Consider the following 17,386-nt stretch of genomic DNA (forward strand, 5'->3'; position numbering starts at 1 on the left):
TCAGAACTGCCAAGCTGTGCGCATCGGGACGCTGGCGCACAGGATTAATACGCAGAACGGCTGCTTTCTTTTCATTTTCACGAACGAGCTCATCCCCTCTTGCAAAAAAACAAATGGAATCTTCCGTGAGGAACGTAGGGAGAATATCATGAGCAGCCAAGGTAAACAAGCCAATGTGGGAGCCGACCAGCAGCTCCATCCAGCGCTGGGGCACTTTAACCATTCTGCTCCTGCCTGCACAGACCCCCTTGCTGGACAGCGAGCTGGGGATGCTTCATATAGACGGGGAGGATCTTTAAACCCACAAACTACAGCATTCGTTACCCTACAAATCAGCTTATCCTTTTGCCACTGTGGAGGTAGCAGGGCATTGGGAACTCTAAGATGCTGAAAAGGATGGGCACCATTGCTCTCCACATCCCTGTCTTTGGCAAACAACAGATGATTCACACACAAGCCGAGTTTCACATCATTAAAAGAGCAAAAAAAACAAAAAACAAAAAACCCCCTTCAGTTGCACTGCTGCCTCTACCAGGAATTAAACTCTAGGGATACAAATGGCTTGAACCTATGTAACAATTCTGGATACATCACAGAGCAGAGAGATCAAAAGAACCAGATAAATTTAACGAAAATATTAAAATGTACTGACTTCAAGCACCTATCACAGCACAGCTTTTATATTCCAGTGCAGGCCTCATTAGGCTCACACTTCCAGTAGTTTCGGGATTTTTTTTTCTCTGCTTGCATAAATAGAAATCCAGTTGGGTTTGCTTGCTTTACAGAATGACTGCTGACTACACACGCAAGGTTCTGTCTCCAGGTGCATCCACAACAAACTGTTCTTGAGGTAAGAGGAAACAAGGATGTTTACAGAAGATGAAGAACTTTTCATTTCCAAGGGCTGCTAAAATTAAATTCTGTTTTATGAATACTATCAAAATAAAGGACATCTTTCTCTACTTTTTTTAAACTATGGGGGAAAGCCTGTGAGCCAGCACTTTGTTCAGCCACAAACTTCCAAGCAAGATGTAATTTTGGGGCTGTTTTGATTCTGATAAAAGCCAAACCCTCATTTCTAGCATCTCATTGCTCAAGATTCATCCCAACTCCACCAGAGAAGCAGCAGCACCGCCTCACTCAGGGACTGAGCTCCAGAATTTCTGGAGCAGGGTTGGGCGCCTGAGCCACAACTGACCCCCAAACTCTGCAGCAGTGCCCAGCTCTGATCTTCTTTTGCCAAGGTGGTGGCAGCTCACTGCACCCTCTGTATTTGCCATTCACAAGTAAAGAACACAGAGAAAGTGAAGAAAGTGTATTTAACACTCCTATATGCTCTTTGGCAGTAGATTTGAAATGGTTATTAACTCCAGGATTTCCATCCAATATGGGAAATCAATGGTATACCAGCCAACAGAGTAAAATTACATGTCTGTATCCAGAGTCCCTGTTAGGCTGAGGTTACAGCTCAGCTTCACTTTAGTGTGTGGTAACTCTGCTGAGCTACAGAGGACTGGTCTTTGAACATCATAACAGCTCCCTGCTGGATTTCATTTGTTACAGAGAAAAGGAAGTCTCAGAGAAAAGAAAAACCCTTAGAAAGGCAAACCCCATATTAAGTAAAGCCCTACCAGGTACCTGGAAGCCAAGAGGGAGAACACAGGCACTGTTTGTCCTGACAGCGAGGAAAACAGGGACACTGTCCTGACAGTGAGGAAAACAGGGACACTCCTAACAAGTGCAAAGAATACACTTAAAATGCCTGTGTCAAGTCCTTCAAGTTTCATGTGCACATTTATTAAATAAACAAAGGCCCAATAAAAGAAGGCTTGGATTGAATCCTATTCTGAGGCAGGCAGCAGGGTCCTTTCAGGAGCTGTACAGTGGAGAGAGTTTTTTTTCCCCCATTCTCCAATGTTTCTACACAACAAACATTCAAATTGCACTAGAAACGCAGGTCTTGGCAACCTGCAGGATGAAGGGCATCAGCCTTTGGAGCCCAGCCGTGGCCCTGGCCACTTGGCACGTTCTGTCTGGGTTACAGGGGGCTCTGGGTTATGGTGAGGGGCATCACAGGCAAGGCATTGCCTCCTTCTCCCCTCGCTCTCACCCCAGTTCCTGTGCACAGCTCATGGCACACCTCAGAGATTTCATCAGAGGACGGCTCGCTGCGTCTAAGCTGCTCCTGCTCATAAAGGGGACAGGATTTCACTCTTCCCTTTGAAAAGTAACCATCCAAGCAGCTCAGCTACAGCAACATGAACTCCTGATGGCCACGGTCTTTCAAAAAAAGGTGTGCTGTAACTGAGCCTTGGACTGGAGAGAGTTTGTTGCCTACGGGATGCAATAACAAATACTAGACTGATGTCTCTGGCCAGCCCGTGCAAGAAGCCAAACTGTAGATTTACTTCTGATTTGGCCATAAAATCTGTTACACTACAAAGCTGCAGCCCATCCTGACTAGTAAGAAATACCTCAGATGAGAGGGGAGCTCTCCCTCTCCTGCCTGGCCCCAGTTCACCCTTTAGGCCTGCCAAGAAGCATCAACTTAGTACTAAATTTAGTGCGGGCTTTTAAAAACACAAGAATTGTGTTGACACTCTGAGTACATTTTCTGGAACCTGAAAAACACACAGATGTAGCTCAAAAAGGAAAAAAAAAAAAATCCCACTGTAGCTTCAAAGGATTTAAGGATGCCCCAGGCACTTCAGCCTAGGGATTAAAAGACATGTAACAACTTATTGTGATCCCACTGCTGAAAAGACTATTTAAGTATTCAGTATCAACCTTTAAAATTAATCATCTTCTCTTTCTGCCTCTTTCACCCATTTAAGTAAGAGGTATATTTTGGCCTCTGCTAAACTAATGTTTTATTGAAACTGGATGTCCACTGATTAGTTGTTTAAAACACTGTACAGACTCCTAAATATTTGGTCTTATTCCATTTCATGTTTACATATAAATTCAGACTTGGGTCACTTGCACCCAATTTGAAATTTTTTGGCTTCCATCAAAAAGCAATGCTGAGCAGGACTGTGATAAGGTTTGAGATACTGAAATTTATGTTCTGTTTCTTTGCTCTTGGCTTCAGTGTCCATCGTGCCAGGCATTTACACAAGTTATAAACATGACCACACATACATGCACACAGGAACATCAAAGAGCCTGCTGAAACAAAAGCCTCCCTCACACATCAATCCCCTTGGGAAGGAGTGCTGAATATTAAGTTGTACCTCCTAGCTGCAATGCATTACCGAGGTGTTGTGCAGAAACGAACACCATACAAAAGAAAATGCAAAGACAGAGCAAAACCAAACATCCCAAGCAAAAAGGGATTTCTCTGGTATCTGAACACTGCCACCACAGCTCTAAGGAACAGTGTACTGCCTACAAAAAAACCAAAGATGGGGAAATGTTTTTAAAAACAGATTATTGCTTAAACATAATTCTCCCCCTCAAAAACTTTATATCTATATCTATATATCTATATATAAATAATTTTTTTTTTTTAAATGATACTGCCCTTGGACCCCAAAGCCTTGAATGCAGCCTGGAAAGAAGTTTTTACCCCAAAGCCTCCCTTATTTGTAGGCTGCCTGGTGTTTTCGAAGGGTTTATGGCAAGGCTATCCATAATATCAGACTGCTAAGGAACAGCAACATCTTTCCTAAAGGACTAAAAGGACCAAACTGCTCGAAAAAACTGACTCTGGATGGACAGAGTGGCAAAGCAAACCAGTGCCTGGGGAGGCTGGCTGCCTTAGGGAGCACATTAGCACATAAAAGCACTGACATCTTTTGAAGTGCAGTGGTGACAGCCCTTTTAGGACACCCAAGGCTGGAGACTCCCGTGCTCTAAAAGCCCTGCAGGAGCACCAGCCCTCCTTGGCCTCTGCTGATCTGACTGTGTCTGCCAAGTCCTTCCCAAAATCCAGGTCTCCTGGGACCAGCGTCATCTTTGTGTTCCAGGGAAGGTCAAGCAGGCTGTTTTCAGCCATGTGGGCACTCAGGTTCAGAGTTCATCTTTCTAAGCGTTATACAGTAGGCAGCTGACAGGCTTTTAAAGAATTCAAGCATTCTTCACTGTAGGCTGCACAAAAATACATAGGTCTAGACATGTTGTGCATATTTCTGTGCTCCTTTGCTCACCGTGCATTTTGTCAGTCCTGGGACACCTTTGTTTCTTTTTGCTTCGTTTTTAGTCTGCAAACCAGACTTTCTTGCACCTGTAGCCCGACTTTTGCTCCTTAGTCTCATCTCCCTCTCTAAAGAGAGCAATAGAGGATGTATCTTATAATTTCCACTTCCCTAAAGGAGAGTCACTTAAAATTCCTCCTCAAGGAGCTGAAGCTGCTGCAAGGCATTTGCTACCCTTCCTTTGGTTTTCTTCACGTTTTCTTGCTGACTCCAATCCTATGTCATGCCCAGAGATGTGCCACAAGGAATCTTTGTGAGACCACATCCATCATGGGTTGTTTTTTCCCAGCCAGGTCACTCCATGACCCAGCTCACCACCTGTACTGCTGTGGGACAGGGACAACACTTAACACTGGTGCTGCCATTGCCTCCTTCAGAAAGTCACAGCTAAGCACAGAAACCCAACCAAACCCCTTTTCAATCTTTCTCTCCAGAGATGTGATTCCATTTTTTTTGCTTCAGGGAATAGAAGAAAATTAACTCTATTCCAGCCAAAACCAGGACACCGCAGTATTGTATGTGAGCAGACCATAATTTAAAATTAAAAACCCTTATTATTTTATAAGATGATAACCCAAAGAGGAAACCTAAGTAAACTACCTCCTGGAGGGCCAAGCTGGGACCTCTTGCTGCTATCAGGTAGCAAGAGCAGGGAAAGAAAAGCAAATTTCTTTCTCTCCCTTAATTTTATGAGCACCTTTGTGCTACAGATAAAAGAACAAGTATGAAAAGTTAGCTGAAATGCGCAACAAATTTATCCCATTTCAGTTTACTGGCAAAAACCAATGAGAGGTTAACACAAATGGTAACATCTATGCTTTAGTAGTACCTAATAAATAGACATGTACTGCAGTTTATAGCCACAGTATAATTAAGATATTATTATAGTCTATAATTAGCCATTTCAAGACACATTCATTGCCATCCTTCTAAAATCCAGCTATCCTTAACTTAATTCCATTCCAGTACAGCTAAATGAGAAACACAGCCCTACATGGAGAGCGACAGACCCTCCGATTGAAACCATAGGTTTAGTGGGTTTTTGTTAGCTGTAGGTTTTGGGTTAGTTTTTTCTCAGCATTTATCTTTTAATGGTCTAAGAGTGGGGCACTGATTCACAAATGGAGAGCATAAATGAAATCTGAGCAGTAAAATAATTACAGAGTGTTAAAGCAGTGGGATATTTTTCAATATAGTTTTCAAGGAAAACAGAAGCAATTTGTTCAATTGCCTCTGCACATCACTTGGCACAACACAACCCTATCTGTGTCACCATGGCACAAAATTATACACCACCAAATAACACAAGGAGATCCTAGGTGTAAGGCTTCACAGATTTAACTAGCTCTTACAGATCAAATACTTTGATAGACACATTGTGTGCTCCACCACTTACCTAGATTAACACAGTGTGAGTGCTTTATTTGCATTGATACACTCTTCATGAAAACACACAATGTCTCAGAGTTTTAAGCCTGAGCACACTGACAGAATTCCCATCTGCTAATGCCAAGAAAATAGAAGTGACCAGTGATGACGCAGCCAGGATGGACACTGCAGCTGACAAGAAACAAACATCAAATAAAAGTAAAAATAAAAATAAGAAAAAACATAAATAATTGTGCCCCCTCCCCACTGATCACTGTTTGGTTGTTAAGGTCACTGCTTAATCTAAATTGCAAGTGAGATTAATGGCATAAAGAGTTATGAATAACCAAGATGCCTGCTTAGTTATTGAAATTTCCAGCATGGGAAACCCAGAGGAAAGATAACAAAAGGGGCCCTGCACGGTGCTGCTTGGGATGCTGGGGGGGCTCTGGGCTTTCAGAGGCTGGCAGTGAATTACGATCAGCAACGTGAGAACTGAACACCCCACAAGATTCCACGTTCAAAAGCCTTCTATGAAATTGAGGAGCCACACAAAGAGGGAGATTAGGTTTCCCAGAGCTGAGCATACCCCCGAGTTTGGGTGCTTCCCTCCTTCCTTGCCCTGGCTGTGCAGGATCCCCCACAGGAGCGAGGGCTCTGCCCCACACAGACCTACAGAGGAGACAGGAGTTAAGGGTCAGGGTGGCCAAACCCCTGTGCAGAGCTCACACCTCACTTCGTGCAGCCTCTGGCCTCTCATTTGCTCCTTTGCTTTCCCCTCCTGCCAAGGCACAGATGCTTCAGTTTCAGATTCTGGGCTCTATCACACTACTACTGTAAGAGCCAAGCCTGAATTCCTTGGATCACAAACAAAACTTTAAACTCCTATTTACCACATTTCTGGCCTGGGACCACAAGCATCACCACACCAAAGGAGGGAGTTTGTTCTGCTGCTGAATATGCCTCTGCAGACCATGTCCACAAGCCAAATGCCCAGGTTCTGCTGACATTTCCGAACACCAGAATTGCAGAAACATCATCACAGACGACAGGAGCTCATCTTGTTTCCATGCTTCTTTCTAAGCCTCTAAACATCCTGAGGTGTAAGATCCCTAGGGCAGCTGGAGCCAGGCTTGTTAGGAAAGGAGCTGCCTAATGCCAGGAGGGGACTGACATTTTTAAGGGCTTTCATGCACCTGCCCTCAGCTGACAAGATCACTGCTGATAAAGCTCTCCCGGGGGCACCTTGTTGCAGGAGATTTCAGCAAGCAGAATCCAAAGGCCTCTTGGCCTCAGGGCCTAAGTAAAGAATTAGATTATGAAAATGCAGGATGAAGAAACCAGACAAGAACAGTACTCCCCCCTGGTGCAATGCTTTGCTGTGGCTGCTAAGGATGGGTGGTCAAGTGACTGCCTTAAAGAAGCCAGCTTACAGCTTCAATTTGATTTCATGAGAGTTAACACAAAATTGGTCTGAAGTATGCCTAGTATGTTTCAATGGTTTCTTTAAGCTTTTGTTTTTAGAAGACTTAGCATTAGGGGTAGGGTGCCCCAAAAGTACAGGCTATATTCTAGCATAACAGCGATTATTTAGAAATACAAAATACACCTGACTCAACAGTTTTAGCCCATGTATTACCTGCTCTAGGACAAGAGGTGATCCCCTACAAGTCCTCCACCCTCCTGGCAGTGTCAGGAGCTGTCACCATGTGTCACAGTGCCATGGAACAGCATCCCAAACCAGGTGTGTAATCTCTTAATCTGTACTTCCATGCTTTTGTAGGATGCAGAATGATCAATGCTGTTCTAAAGCTCCTCCTGGATGGTTTAATTAGTGTAACAACATACTCATTTTCATGCTGCTAAACCTGTTCTAGCAGCAAGGAAATTACCATAAATCGCCTGAGGGAACCTGTAAAATACACAGGAATAACAGGCGAACAGAGGGCCTTCATCACCCTTTTGTCCACTGCCTCAGACTGAGAGCAGCTTCACAAGACACACAAATAATTGCTCTCTTTGAGCAAACCTGCAGGCAGAACACCCCAGAGAGCCCAAATTCCCAGCCACCATATGGTTAGAAAACAGGTGACATTTCCCACTTGTGTCAAGCACCCATTAATGCTCTGCCTTCTAAAAATGAAGCTACTGGCAGCTATTTGTTGAATTGCTGCTGGCTGATGGAAGCTGTTTCTGCCAGCACACACCAAGGGGGTCTCTGGGCACCCTGCCCATCAAACACTCAGGACTGTCCCCCCAAATCATGGGCTCACCCAGATAACCCCACCACACCAGTCCCACACCCAGCTACAAGAAAATGCACTTAATCCACAACATTTGGGGCTTGGAACACAGCAGACATCCCAGACTTTGATGCTGTTACTTGGTAATAAATTGAAGACATCTACACAAAGCATCCTCCTGCCTAGGGCTGAACACACCACTCAGGAAACAACCCCCTTTAAAAACCTGGAATGGTGGAAATGGATGAAGAGCGGCACTGTGGTTCACTCCTGTCCATTTTTTACAGGCTGGCTGGTTATGTGGAAGATATCTTATTTTTTATGCTGTTTTTCAGGAGATGGTAAATGATTTTCATGGTATCAGCCACAAAGCCTCAACAATCCTTGGGGTTAGTTTACAAGATCTAAACAACTTCGTTTCAATGCCTTCATTCTGTTGCTATCCTAAAAAAAGCATCACTTCACTTGTGCACCACAGTCCAGACACACACTACTACCATCCAGTTCACATGACAAACATACAAAACTACACCCTCCTTCCCCACCAAAAAAATGCCCAAACCCAAAAAATCCTGCAAACTCCCACATTTTGGAAAGAAAGAGGCGTTTGTATCCCTCACTTGTACTTCTCATCTCTTCCTTGCTCAGAGCACTTGTAAACTTAAAAGGTTGTAACACATTCCTTTCCAAAGGGTTAAATTCACTCAAGGGAAAAAACCCGTGAGTTTCTGAATCCCATTTAATCCCTTCTTGGTTTTGAAAACATCATTAAAAGCAACTCAGTCTAGGATTATCAGTGTTGGTCAAAAATGAAGGCAATACATCAATTTTTATTTCCTTAGTTTTACACCAAGCCTCTCTGAAGGTGGGCAAAAGGAGAAAACTTGTTTTCAACATACAATCAAGCAAATAAAACCCAGAAGTCATACAGCTTATCCTGTTTTTCTGCCTACACCACTTATTCAGCTTTGTTTCCTCCCAGGGAAGCATTATGAAACATTTTGGAAACCAACAACACAGAAAGCAGAGCTTTGTGTAAACGCTGTTGTGACTTTCTGCTTTCAGAGAGATTTGCTGCTGTGCTTCCATTTGGTTCCAGGCTCATTTCAGGAAAATTAGGTAAGACAGAAATGTGTATTTAATTTCAGAGATTCAGAGATCAACAGACATTCTCTGTCTATCCAAAGTCTCTCAAAATGATCTGACTCCAGCCTGCTTCAGCTGTTGAAAGAAAACTGACCCTGTATCTGACAACAAGGAGGACCCAGCTCTCCATTCCCATCAGCCACACAGAATATCACAGGTGCAGTTTTCAAAGCAGGTAATGAGGCTCCAAGTAGGGACATGCTCAAAATCAGCACCTGGTTTTTGTTCTCCAGAACAAATCATACCCATCTCTTCCTCGCAGGACAAAGGGATGGATCAGCTCCTCAGAGACTTCCCAGCTCTGTCCGTAGGGCTTCCATAAAGAATCAGCCACTCTCTAGCAATATTTCAGCACTTCTCTCAAATTATGAAGTGTCTTGACAGAGTTCATAATGTGACCATCATAATCACAGAGGAGACTGAAACGCCTCAAGGATCCATTGTGCAGAAAATCATGCAGTGGGGCCCAGCAGTTGCACAAGTTCAGCACCTTGGCAGGCACTTGCCATAAATGTGACAAAGTGAAACACAACCCAATTTGCAGGCTATTATCTTCCATGGCTGATTTGACTTGATACACAGGAATCACATAAAAATGCAAGGTAGTCTCAGAAGTACTTACATAAGGGCTGATTACAGCAGCAGACAGCAGTTTGGACAGTAACATATTTGCTTTTCAAGAGGATGCAAGAATGATCTTTTGTCCCACAGACAACTCTAACTCCCACCTCTGTGTGCATCTTAATTTGCATTAAGATACAAACACACGAGTTCAGCTTTGGAGAAAGAAGCTGTGGGTGACAGGATCACTATTCTCAAGGAACAATGAGGATGCTGGGAGTGCCCATTTGGGCTGCTGGAATCCTAGGCTGGATTTTGATTCTACATTAAGTTAAGTTGTACTGATAGAACACGTTGCCTGAAGAGGTTGTGGACTCCCCATCCCTGGAAGTGTCCAAGGCCAGGTTGGACAGGGCTTGGAGCAACCTGGGATAGTGGAATTTCTACCCCATGGCAGGGGTAGAACTGGATGAGCTTTAATGTCCTTTCCAATCCAAATCATTCCATGATTCTACTTAATTACACCACTGTTTACCCCATCCAAGAGTTTCGTACACACAGACACTTATATTAATGAACACACTACATCAATATCAAAACAAAACAGGAACTTCAGAGGCACAAGCCAATCTAAGTATGTAAGCACAGCAGCTCTGCTTGCCTGCTGAGCTCTAAAATTATTTCTCCTGTCTTTGAAGCTGAATTCTAGTGAAAAGGAAAAGAAAATCCTCATGTTTTAGTGGTTCTGATTTGGATTTGTAAACAACAGTCATCTGTGACTACACTACAGCACTCCCAGAAAGCAAAATTCTGGGTATTCATACAGTTCAAACAATTTTGGATGATTCTCTGGAAAGAGCCAACATCTTGGGGTGAGTATTTTCTAACTTAAAATCTCACCTGCCCACTTCTCTCCATTTTTAGAGGATAACCACAGTATCTACCCTACAATTCCGAAAATCCTCTCCAGCTGACAGAAATTGCATACTGGTACGAAACACTTCTGTTCTCCATCAGTGGCTCACAGGCTAAAACATGTGGGTCCAGTGCAGTGTCATGGAAGAAAACTACAAAGACTTGGCCTAACTGTGCTTCAGCAGCACATTCACTAAAAGTGACGAAACCATTTTTCTGATTGAAATAATCAGAAGTTTAGAAGAAATTATTAATCAACATTTCCTAGATATTATAGTCAACAGTTTTTTCAGCAGCATTTGCTAATAGCTACTTGAGCACTGTTCCACAGCAGAACATGTCTATTGTGTACATTTTAATTCATAATTCAGAGTATCCTCCTGCTGGCAGCAGCATCTTTTGACATTTCTGAACTGAGCTTTAGTGGCATAACTGTGTTTCCTGTGGTGTCTCCTGTCTTGTATCCCACTTGTCACAACCTGCCAGTCTGTATTGGTGGGGTGGGGAGCACTGCTCTCCAGGGAGTGCCCATTTCATATTCTCAGCTGTGCTGTGACCTTTTCCATTAATAGATGTCACAATAAGGGCAGGCCTTGATTGCTGAGCCACAAGAGCAGACTGGTTAATCAGCCTCAGACAGGCGTCAGCTGAAGCTCTGACAGGAATATCCAAGCACATGTCTCAACTATATTTGAGATGGGATGGTTGGAACGACATGATCTTTCCTTCCAACCCAAATCATTCCACAAGTCTATGGCTCAGTTTGGGGGTTTTCAAAGCAAAAAATGTGCTGGGCCTCCTATCAGAACACTATGCAACAATGAGTGTAAATCTGAGGCAGTGAAACGTTTCACTTTGAAACCAAGGTAACATTTACTCAGCAGGAGCGAAACCAAGCTGAACAACTTCTTTCTTCACTACTGACAGTGACAATGCAAATCAGATGTGGGGTGGGGAAGTTGCTGGCAGCATCTGAAGGGGAATGAGCAGAACGTTCCTCTTAAATAGACCTGAACTTGCATAGTTTCACACACAAAAACAAAATAAAAAAAACAAACTTAAACTTTGAGAAAGAAAAATATTGGGAAAAAACCCTAAAAAATGTTAATTTAAAAACAGAAGGAAAGATCAGCATAGTAGTAAGCAGTGTAGTCTAAGCTCCCTCTTCTGGTATTTTGGAGTAAATATACTGGATTAGCCAGGTCTTGATAAATCTAACATTTGGATTCAAGATCTAGCAGCGAAATGTTCATGTAACTTAGACAAAACACCTGTCAAACTTAGTCAGCCTCTTTCACACTAGTACCATTTCTTAAGCAAAAGATGTAAAGACATGGAAAAGTCTTGTAACAATTGAAATCACACAATACCTCTTTTTTTCCCTTGTGAAACCTTCAGTTTCTTGAGCAGGCAGCTCTACACCATCACCAGGGGCCACAGCCAAAGGTACATCCTCAGAAACGTGGTTATCAACTTCTTTGCAGCTATCAGGCTTGGAAGTGCTGCAAAACAATTATTGAAAATAAGCTGACAAATATCAGAAATGCCCATGAAGCTTTAATGAAGTCTCTTCATAGGATGAACTTTGGCTGGATCTACAAGGAGCTATAAGGACCACATCATCCCCTCCTGAATCCCCTCTCTCTCCCACCTCCCACAAATTACTTCTTCCTACAAACATTATTTCACTTAACTTCTCAGCTGACCACATAATCAGTAATATTGCAAAGTCTTGACAGATCTTACAGACCGTAACATTAAGTGCCAGAGGAATTTAAGCATATATGAAATCAGTATAGTAAATAAATCACTAATGACAGCTTTGCTGCTCTCACACAGCCCTTTCTCCTCAGTGTACAGCATAAACATTTGATTAAGTGATCTGTGTTTTAGGAAAAAACCCTAAAAACAGGGACTAAAGCATTCTCTTACTTTAAAAGCCCTCCCTAGGCTGTAAAGCTAAACACAGTAATCCCAGAACTCATTACATGGATGTTAAGTCCCTCTGCTCAGCAAAGCCCCACAAGCTCAGGAGCAGCGCAGTAACCACACAACTCCCCCTGCTCTCAGCCACACTCATTAAACCACTGACAGAGAAGGAACTAAATAACCAATGACTTCATGTCTCAAAAGCAGGAGCAGTTTAAGGTCTTGTCACGCCACACTGTCCCTTCCAGGGCACCTCAGACACACCAGAGGGACACAAATGTCCTGGGGTAGCAGCCACACACAAACAGCCTCCCCTCCTGCCGGCTGCTGCTTCCAGAGATACAACACAAATGTTGATGGAAATGTTGATGGAGACAGGACGTGGCTGAGAAGCTTCTTACAGGTTTCCTGAACTAAATATAAACAGCTATCTTAGTCATTCCTTTTAAAAATTTCTCTCCTCTTCCCCCAGTAATTACACTGGAACTGTAGGCAGCAGATTAAATTGTGTTACTGATTAAGAGTTAGTAAGGTCCAGGAACAGGCTGTTCCCTTCTTTGGTGCATGTATACAAAGGACAAACCTAAAGCACAGCCCTAACTTCAGTCACAGTATGTAGGAGCACGAGAACAGCCATTTCCCACTTGTCCACTCAGTTACTGAGATCCCCAAAGCTCTCTGTGAGTGTAGTTTACCTTGATTAGCTTATATCCACGGAGCTGCTTTGTCCCATATGGGATAACTGCCCTGCTACTTCTAAGAAATTACCTCTGCTTTCCTCACTCCTTCCTTCCTTTCCTTCCTTTGGGTTGTCCAAACTGGCCTGATGCTGACACAGACACCCTAAATCTTCAGCCCCATCAAGTTAATACAAATAAATAAATAAATAACGATTAAAAAGCAGGCTGCTTCCTTTTTCATGCAAAGGCCTTTGTCCTTGGCTAAAAATGTCTCTGTCCTAATATAGTAACAGCATCCCCTCTATACCAAGGCGCTGTGACTATATAGGGGCACACGGAGAGCAGCGAAAGTAAGATTTTTAAAGCAGAAAAAAGTGAACTACTAAAAATAAGTGAGTGCTGAACATCTGTTTGGAGAGGAAACAAAGAGTTGCAAAACCCAAACAATTCACAAGAGGGCTCAGCCAAACAAGAGCACCAAAGGCACATAAAATTATGGCCCTGGTGTTACGGACACACAAAGCCCTACCTGCTTACAGTAGCACCTGATTCACCCACACTTCTTCAGACAGGCCCAAATGGCCATCTGCAGCCCTTCAGCTTCCCCCTTTAAGTCTTCCCACATCAAATGAAACAATTTTCAGAGACACTTTGACTAATGAGTGTCATTCCCAACACTAAAGCAAAGCTTGCCATCGACACACATGGATTTCTAGAAGAGCTCTGCTCCCTGCCCTTCACAAAGCCCTGCCTCCACTCCTCCTCCTGCTCTGACAGACGGCACAAATTGAGGCAGGGGAGCACAGAACAGCAACCCTGTCCAAAATACAGACTTTCTGTCCACTCTAAACTCTCCAGCCTAACACAGCATCAACTTGCGTGTGTGTGTCAACTCACAGTACTTTTATCACCTCAGACATGAAGTGGCTACATTAAAACCTCTCCACAGCTATTATTAAAACAAGATTTTCCACTAAACTTATTTCTCAACTTGTAGTATTTTAATGGTTGTAGCTAGAATACTACCAAAAGGCCCAAGTCTTCTCAGTGCACAGTAAACTATACATTGACCAGTATTTATCCTGTGGAGTAGAGCGGATCAGAGAACAAGCATTTTCAAGCACCATCTCTTTTAAGTAAACCTCAAAAATCACTTTCTGACTATCTGTGAGCACAGACAAACCTGGGTACTCCTGCCTGCTTGTGCTGCCAACACTAAGAAGTACAACCCTAAACAAAACTCATACAGGAAGTGTTTTCTAATCTGTCATATTTCCTGGACATTTGCAGGTTTGGGGTTTTTTTTCCCACAAGGCAGGAAGGAAGCTGCAGGGAACAGACACTGCTCAGAAGTGTTTCTCACCTCTAACCTGGAGCCCAGCTAAGCTGTGGTCTTGTACAGCCAGGGCACTTATTTGCCTTCTCTGCCTTTCCAACCCAAACATTCCTCATACAACACAGAAGTCCTGTTGCAGAGCTCTGCACCTGCAGAGTAAGGAGAAAGCTGTGTCTGGCCAAAACTTCTAGTGCAATATGTACTGGCAAATCAGAGTGAACTTGGCCTTCCACTACTAAACAAAAATGCTTGGCAGAACTGCCAGTGAACTTTTTACCTAATTCTTTTCAGGGCACTTCTCTGTAGGTAGAGTAAATAAAATTTTACTGAGCAGTTGTCCCTGATCAATATGGCATCAGCAGGAGAGAGGCAGTCAATCACCCTCAAGAAGCAAAACAAAAATAGAGTTTCCTGACTGAACAGATGGAAGGACAACCTGATCTCTTACTCTGCCTGGCCATCTGGATGCCATTTAGCCCAAACTGACCCCCACCCTATATGTACCATTATTTTTCCCTGTCAAATGATACCATCTGCATTATGTGACACCCCTGATGGGGAAACACATGGAAACGAAAGTACATTTAGTAAATAACTAAATGTTTTGGGGGAAAACACTTTATGATTGCACCTTGCTGCAGACAGACTGGAATAACACCACGCCATTCAGGAGCCCTTGTAACATTTCCATGTTGCAGAGGTACCCAGCAGGCATCACAGAGACACCACATGCAGGTGCATTAGAGAGCTGTACCCAGTCATACTAAAATGCAGGGGTGCAGTGCTTCTACATAAAATGCCAAAAAAGCAGAGACTTTAATAAGATTATCTTACTTATATGGGCAATAATCTGCTCCATGACACAGGTGAATTGTTGATGATGGATAAGGCAATGACATAAAAGAAAAAACATCATCAAGGCTCTTCCCTCAGCTAAGAAAAGCCCAGTCCTGCTATTACTGATCCTGGCTGTGAGCATGATCACATGTGTTTTAAGAGCAATACTTTCATTTGCTACCAACATCATGTTGTTATCAGCTCAGGACTAAACCCCAGGGAAGTCAGCAGAGCTGCTGCTGCAGGAGGAGCTGCACCATGACTGAACCCACAGGAGCTAAAGCAGGGGTGCAGATGCATTGATTTAACCCCTCTTCTGCCAACCAGCAGCACCTGGGGGTGGGAACAGTGGCAGCCTTTGAGTTTTCCATGCTGGGACAGCAGGAAACCCCTCTGCAAGGCTCACAGAGAAGCTGGCAAGTGACAACAACCTGGACAGGAAAGACAGGTGAAGAAGAACAGGTAGGCTTTTATATCCAAAGCTGCACAGAGATGCAAATTAAAGGAGAAAGAAAAACAAACAACACTGACAAGAGTTAACTTGCGCAGCATTTAAAAAAAATATAAACAAAAGAGTTAAAACCAACAAACACAGAAGAACCACTCACAGCCAGCTTGACTGCAGCTGACCACAGTGTATTTCTCTGCCAGTTTCCTCTGTTTCAGGAACTGGAAAACTACCTACATCCAACGTGAAATACCCCTGGTTTGCAACTTTTTAGTGCTGAACCCTTGCAAAAATCCTTGCAGCTCCCTCAAGGTCAGGATTTGGAACACCAGGCAGATCCTGTGGTTGCTGCACAGTCTGTGTGCCCTCACCCCCACTGGGCTCAGCCACCCTGGATGGGGCAACCACAGCTCAGCACCAGCACAGCCTGCACAGCTGGGATGGAGCAAGGAACCCCGAGACAACCTTCAGACATCAACAATAAAAACATTTTAAAGGCACAAGTTATGAAGCAGATCAAAAGAAAAGGTAAAATATAATTAACTCGAAATTCCGGATTCAGATGAGAATGCAAACAGAGTGAATTCAGCAGGTTTACAAGAAACAGTGAGTTAAAACACTCTAAGACTGCTCTCCCTAAATGTTTAATCATAGCTTGTGTGCCTTTTTCCCTGCAAACAGCAAATTATCGCCCCAAGGGCACACAATCCTCTGTTCCAGACTGTAGTCCAAAGACCATATACAAATCTTCCTCGCACTTTCGGTGTTAGTCTTTTTTTCATGCCTCCACATTAAGAAAGTAGTTCACAGCTCCACCTCAGTTAATGCTCACTCTTTTCTAACTGCCTCACTACTATGGCCAACAATCCATTAGCAAGAAACAGAATCCACAAAAAACCCATCAGTAACCCAATTACATTTGTTAAAAACAAAGAAACACAACTCTTTTGAGTAAAAAAACTCACAAGAACTGGAAGAAATCCACATCGTTAGCTTCCCACTTCTCTAGATCATCTTACTCAGACTGTAGGAAAAAGTTTGTTTCTCACAGACTCACTCAGCCAGCATTAGTGACTAACCAGCTTGGGGACTGGTGGCAGACCAGGATGGGCTAAACAGCAAAGTCACCCAGCTTTTAAGGAGGATTGAGCAAACCACACAAGGTCCCTTCTGCCTTTGATGGTGTATTATTGTGACTTCAGCTAACAACTTTAATGCTAGCTTAAATATACTGTGTGTGTTTACACTCCACTGAACTCCTGGTGATTGAAGGGTACACACACCCTACAAGGCTTCCTCTATTGTTAAGACAAATTTATATGCCCGAAAATCCTGACAACCCTACTACCACCAGCACAAATAAAGCGACAGTTTCCCCTCTCAGTGCAAGCAAAGGCAGACAAAAAGGCCGGAGTCCAACAGAGACACCTGAATGCTTTATAATTAACATTATACTGTTAAAGAACTTTTCAAAGAAAATGCCCAACAGATTAGTTACCTTATACTACTAAAAAAAAAAAATACATATATAAGGACGGAAAAGACATAGGCCATACATTACACCTTCACGTGTCATGGCCCTCCTATGTGCTGAAGTGGCAGAATCTCAGACAGCATCTTACTTTGAAAGTTTTCACAAGGGGAGATTTAAACTCTGGTACGGATCTCTGCTGACAGATACAGGCAGACTCAGCAAACCCATCAGCAACTGGCCCTACCAGACATTT

At 43.3% G+C, this 17,386-nt stretch overlaps 1 protein-coding gene across 5 annotated transcripts in view; it reads right to left on the reverse strand.

The window, feature by feature from the left end:
* TACC2 (transforming acidic coiled-coil containing protein 2) overlaps positions 1-17,386 on the reverse strand; it is a 118,537-nt gene that overhangs the window by 57,694 nt on the left and 43,457 nt on the right. For all 5 annotated transcript variants that reach the window (XM_019292850.3, XM_020583894.2, XM_020583897.2 and 2 more), the window contains exon 6: positions 11,800-11,931. In XM_019292850.3, coding sequence (XP_019148395.3) covers positions 11,800-11,931 — 132 coding nt within the window. The remainder of the gene's footprint in view (positions 1-11,799; positions 11,932-17,386) is intronic.

The sequence above is a fragment of the Corvus cornix genome, chromosome 6, assembly GCF_000738735.6.
Source record: "Corvus cornix cornix isolate S_Up_H32 chromosome 6, ASM73873v5, whole genome shotgun sequence".
NCBI classification, from domain to species: domain Eukaryota; kingdom Metazoa; phylum Chordata; class Aves; order Passeriformes; family Corvidae; genus Corvus; species Corvus cornix.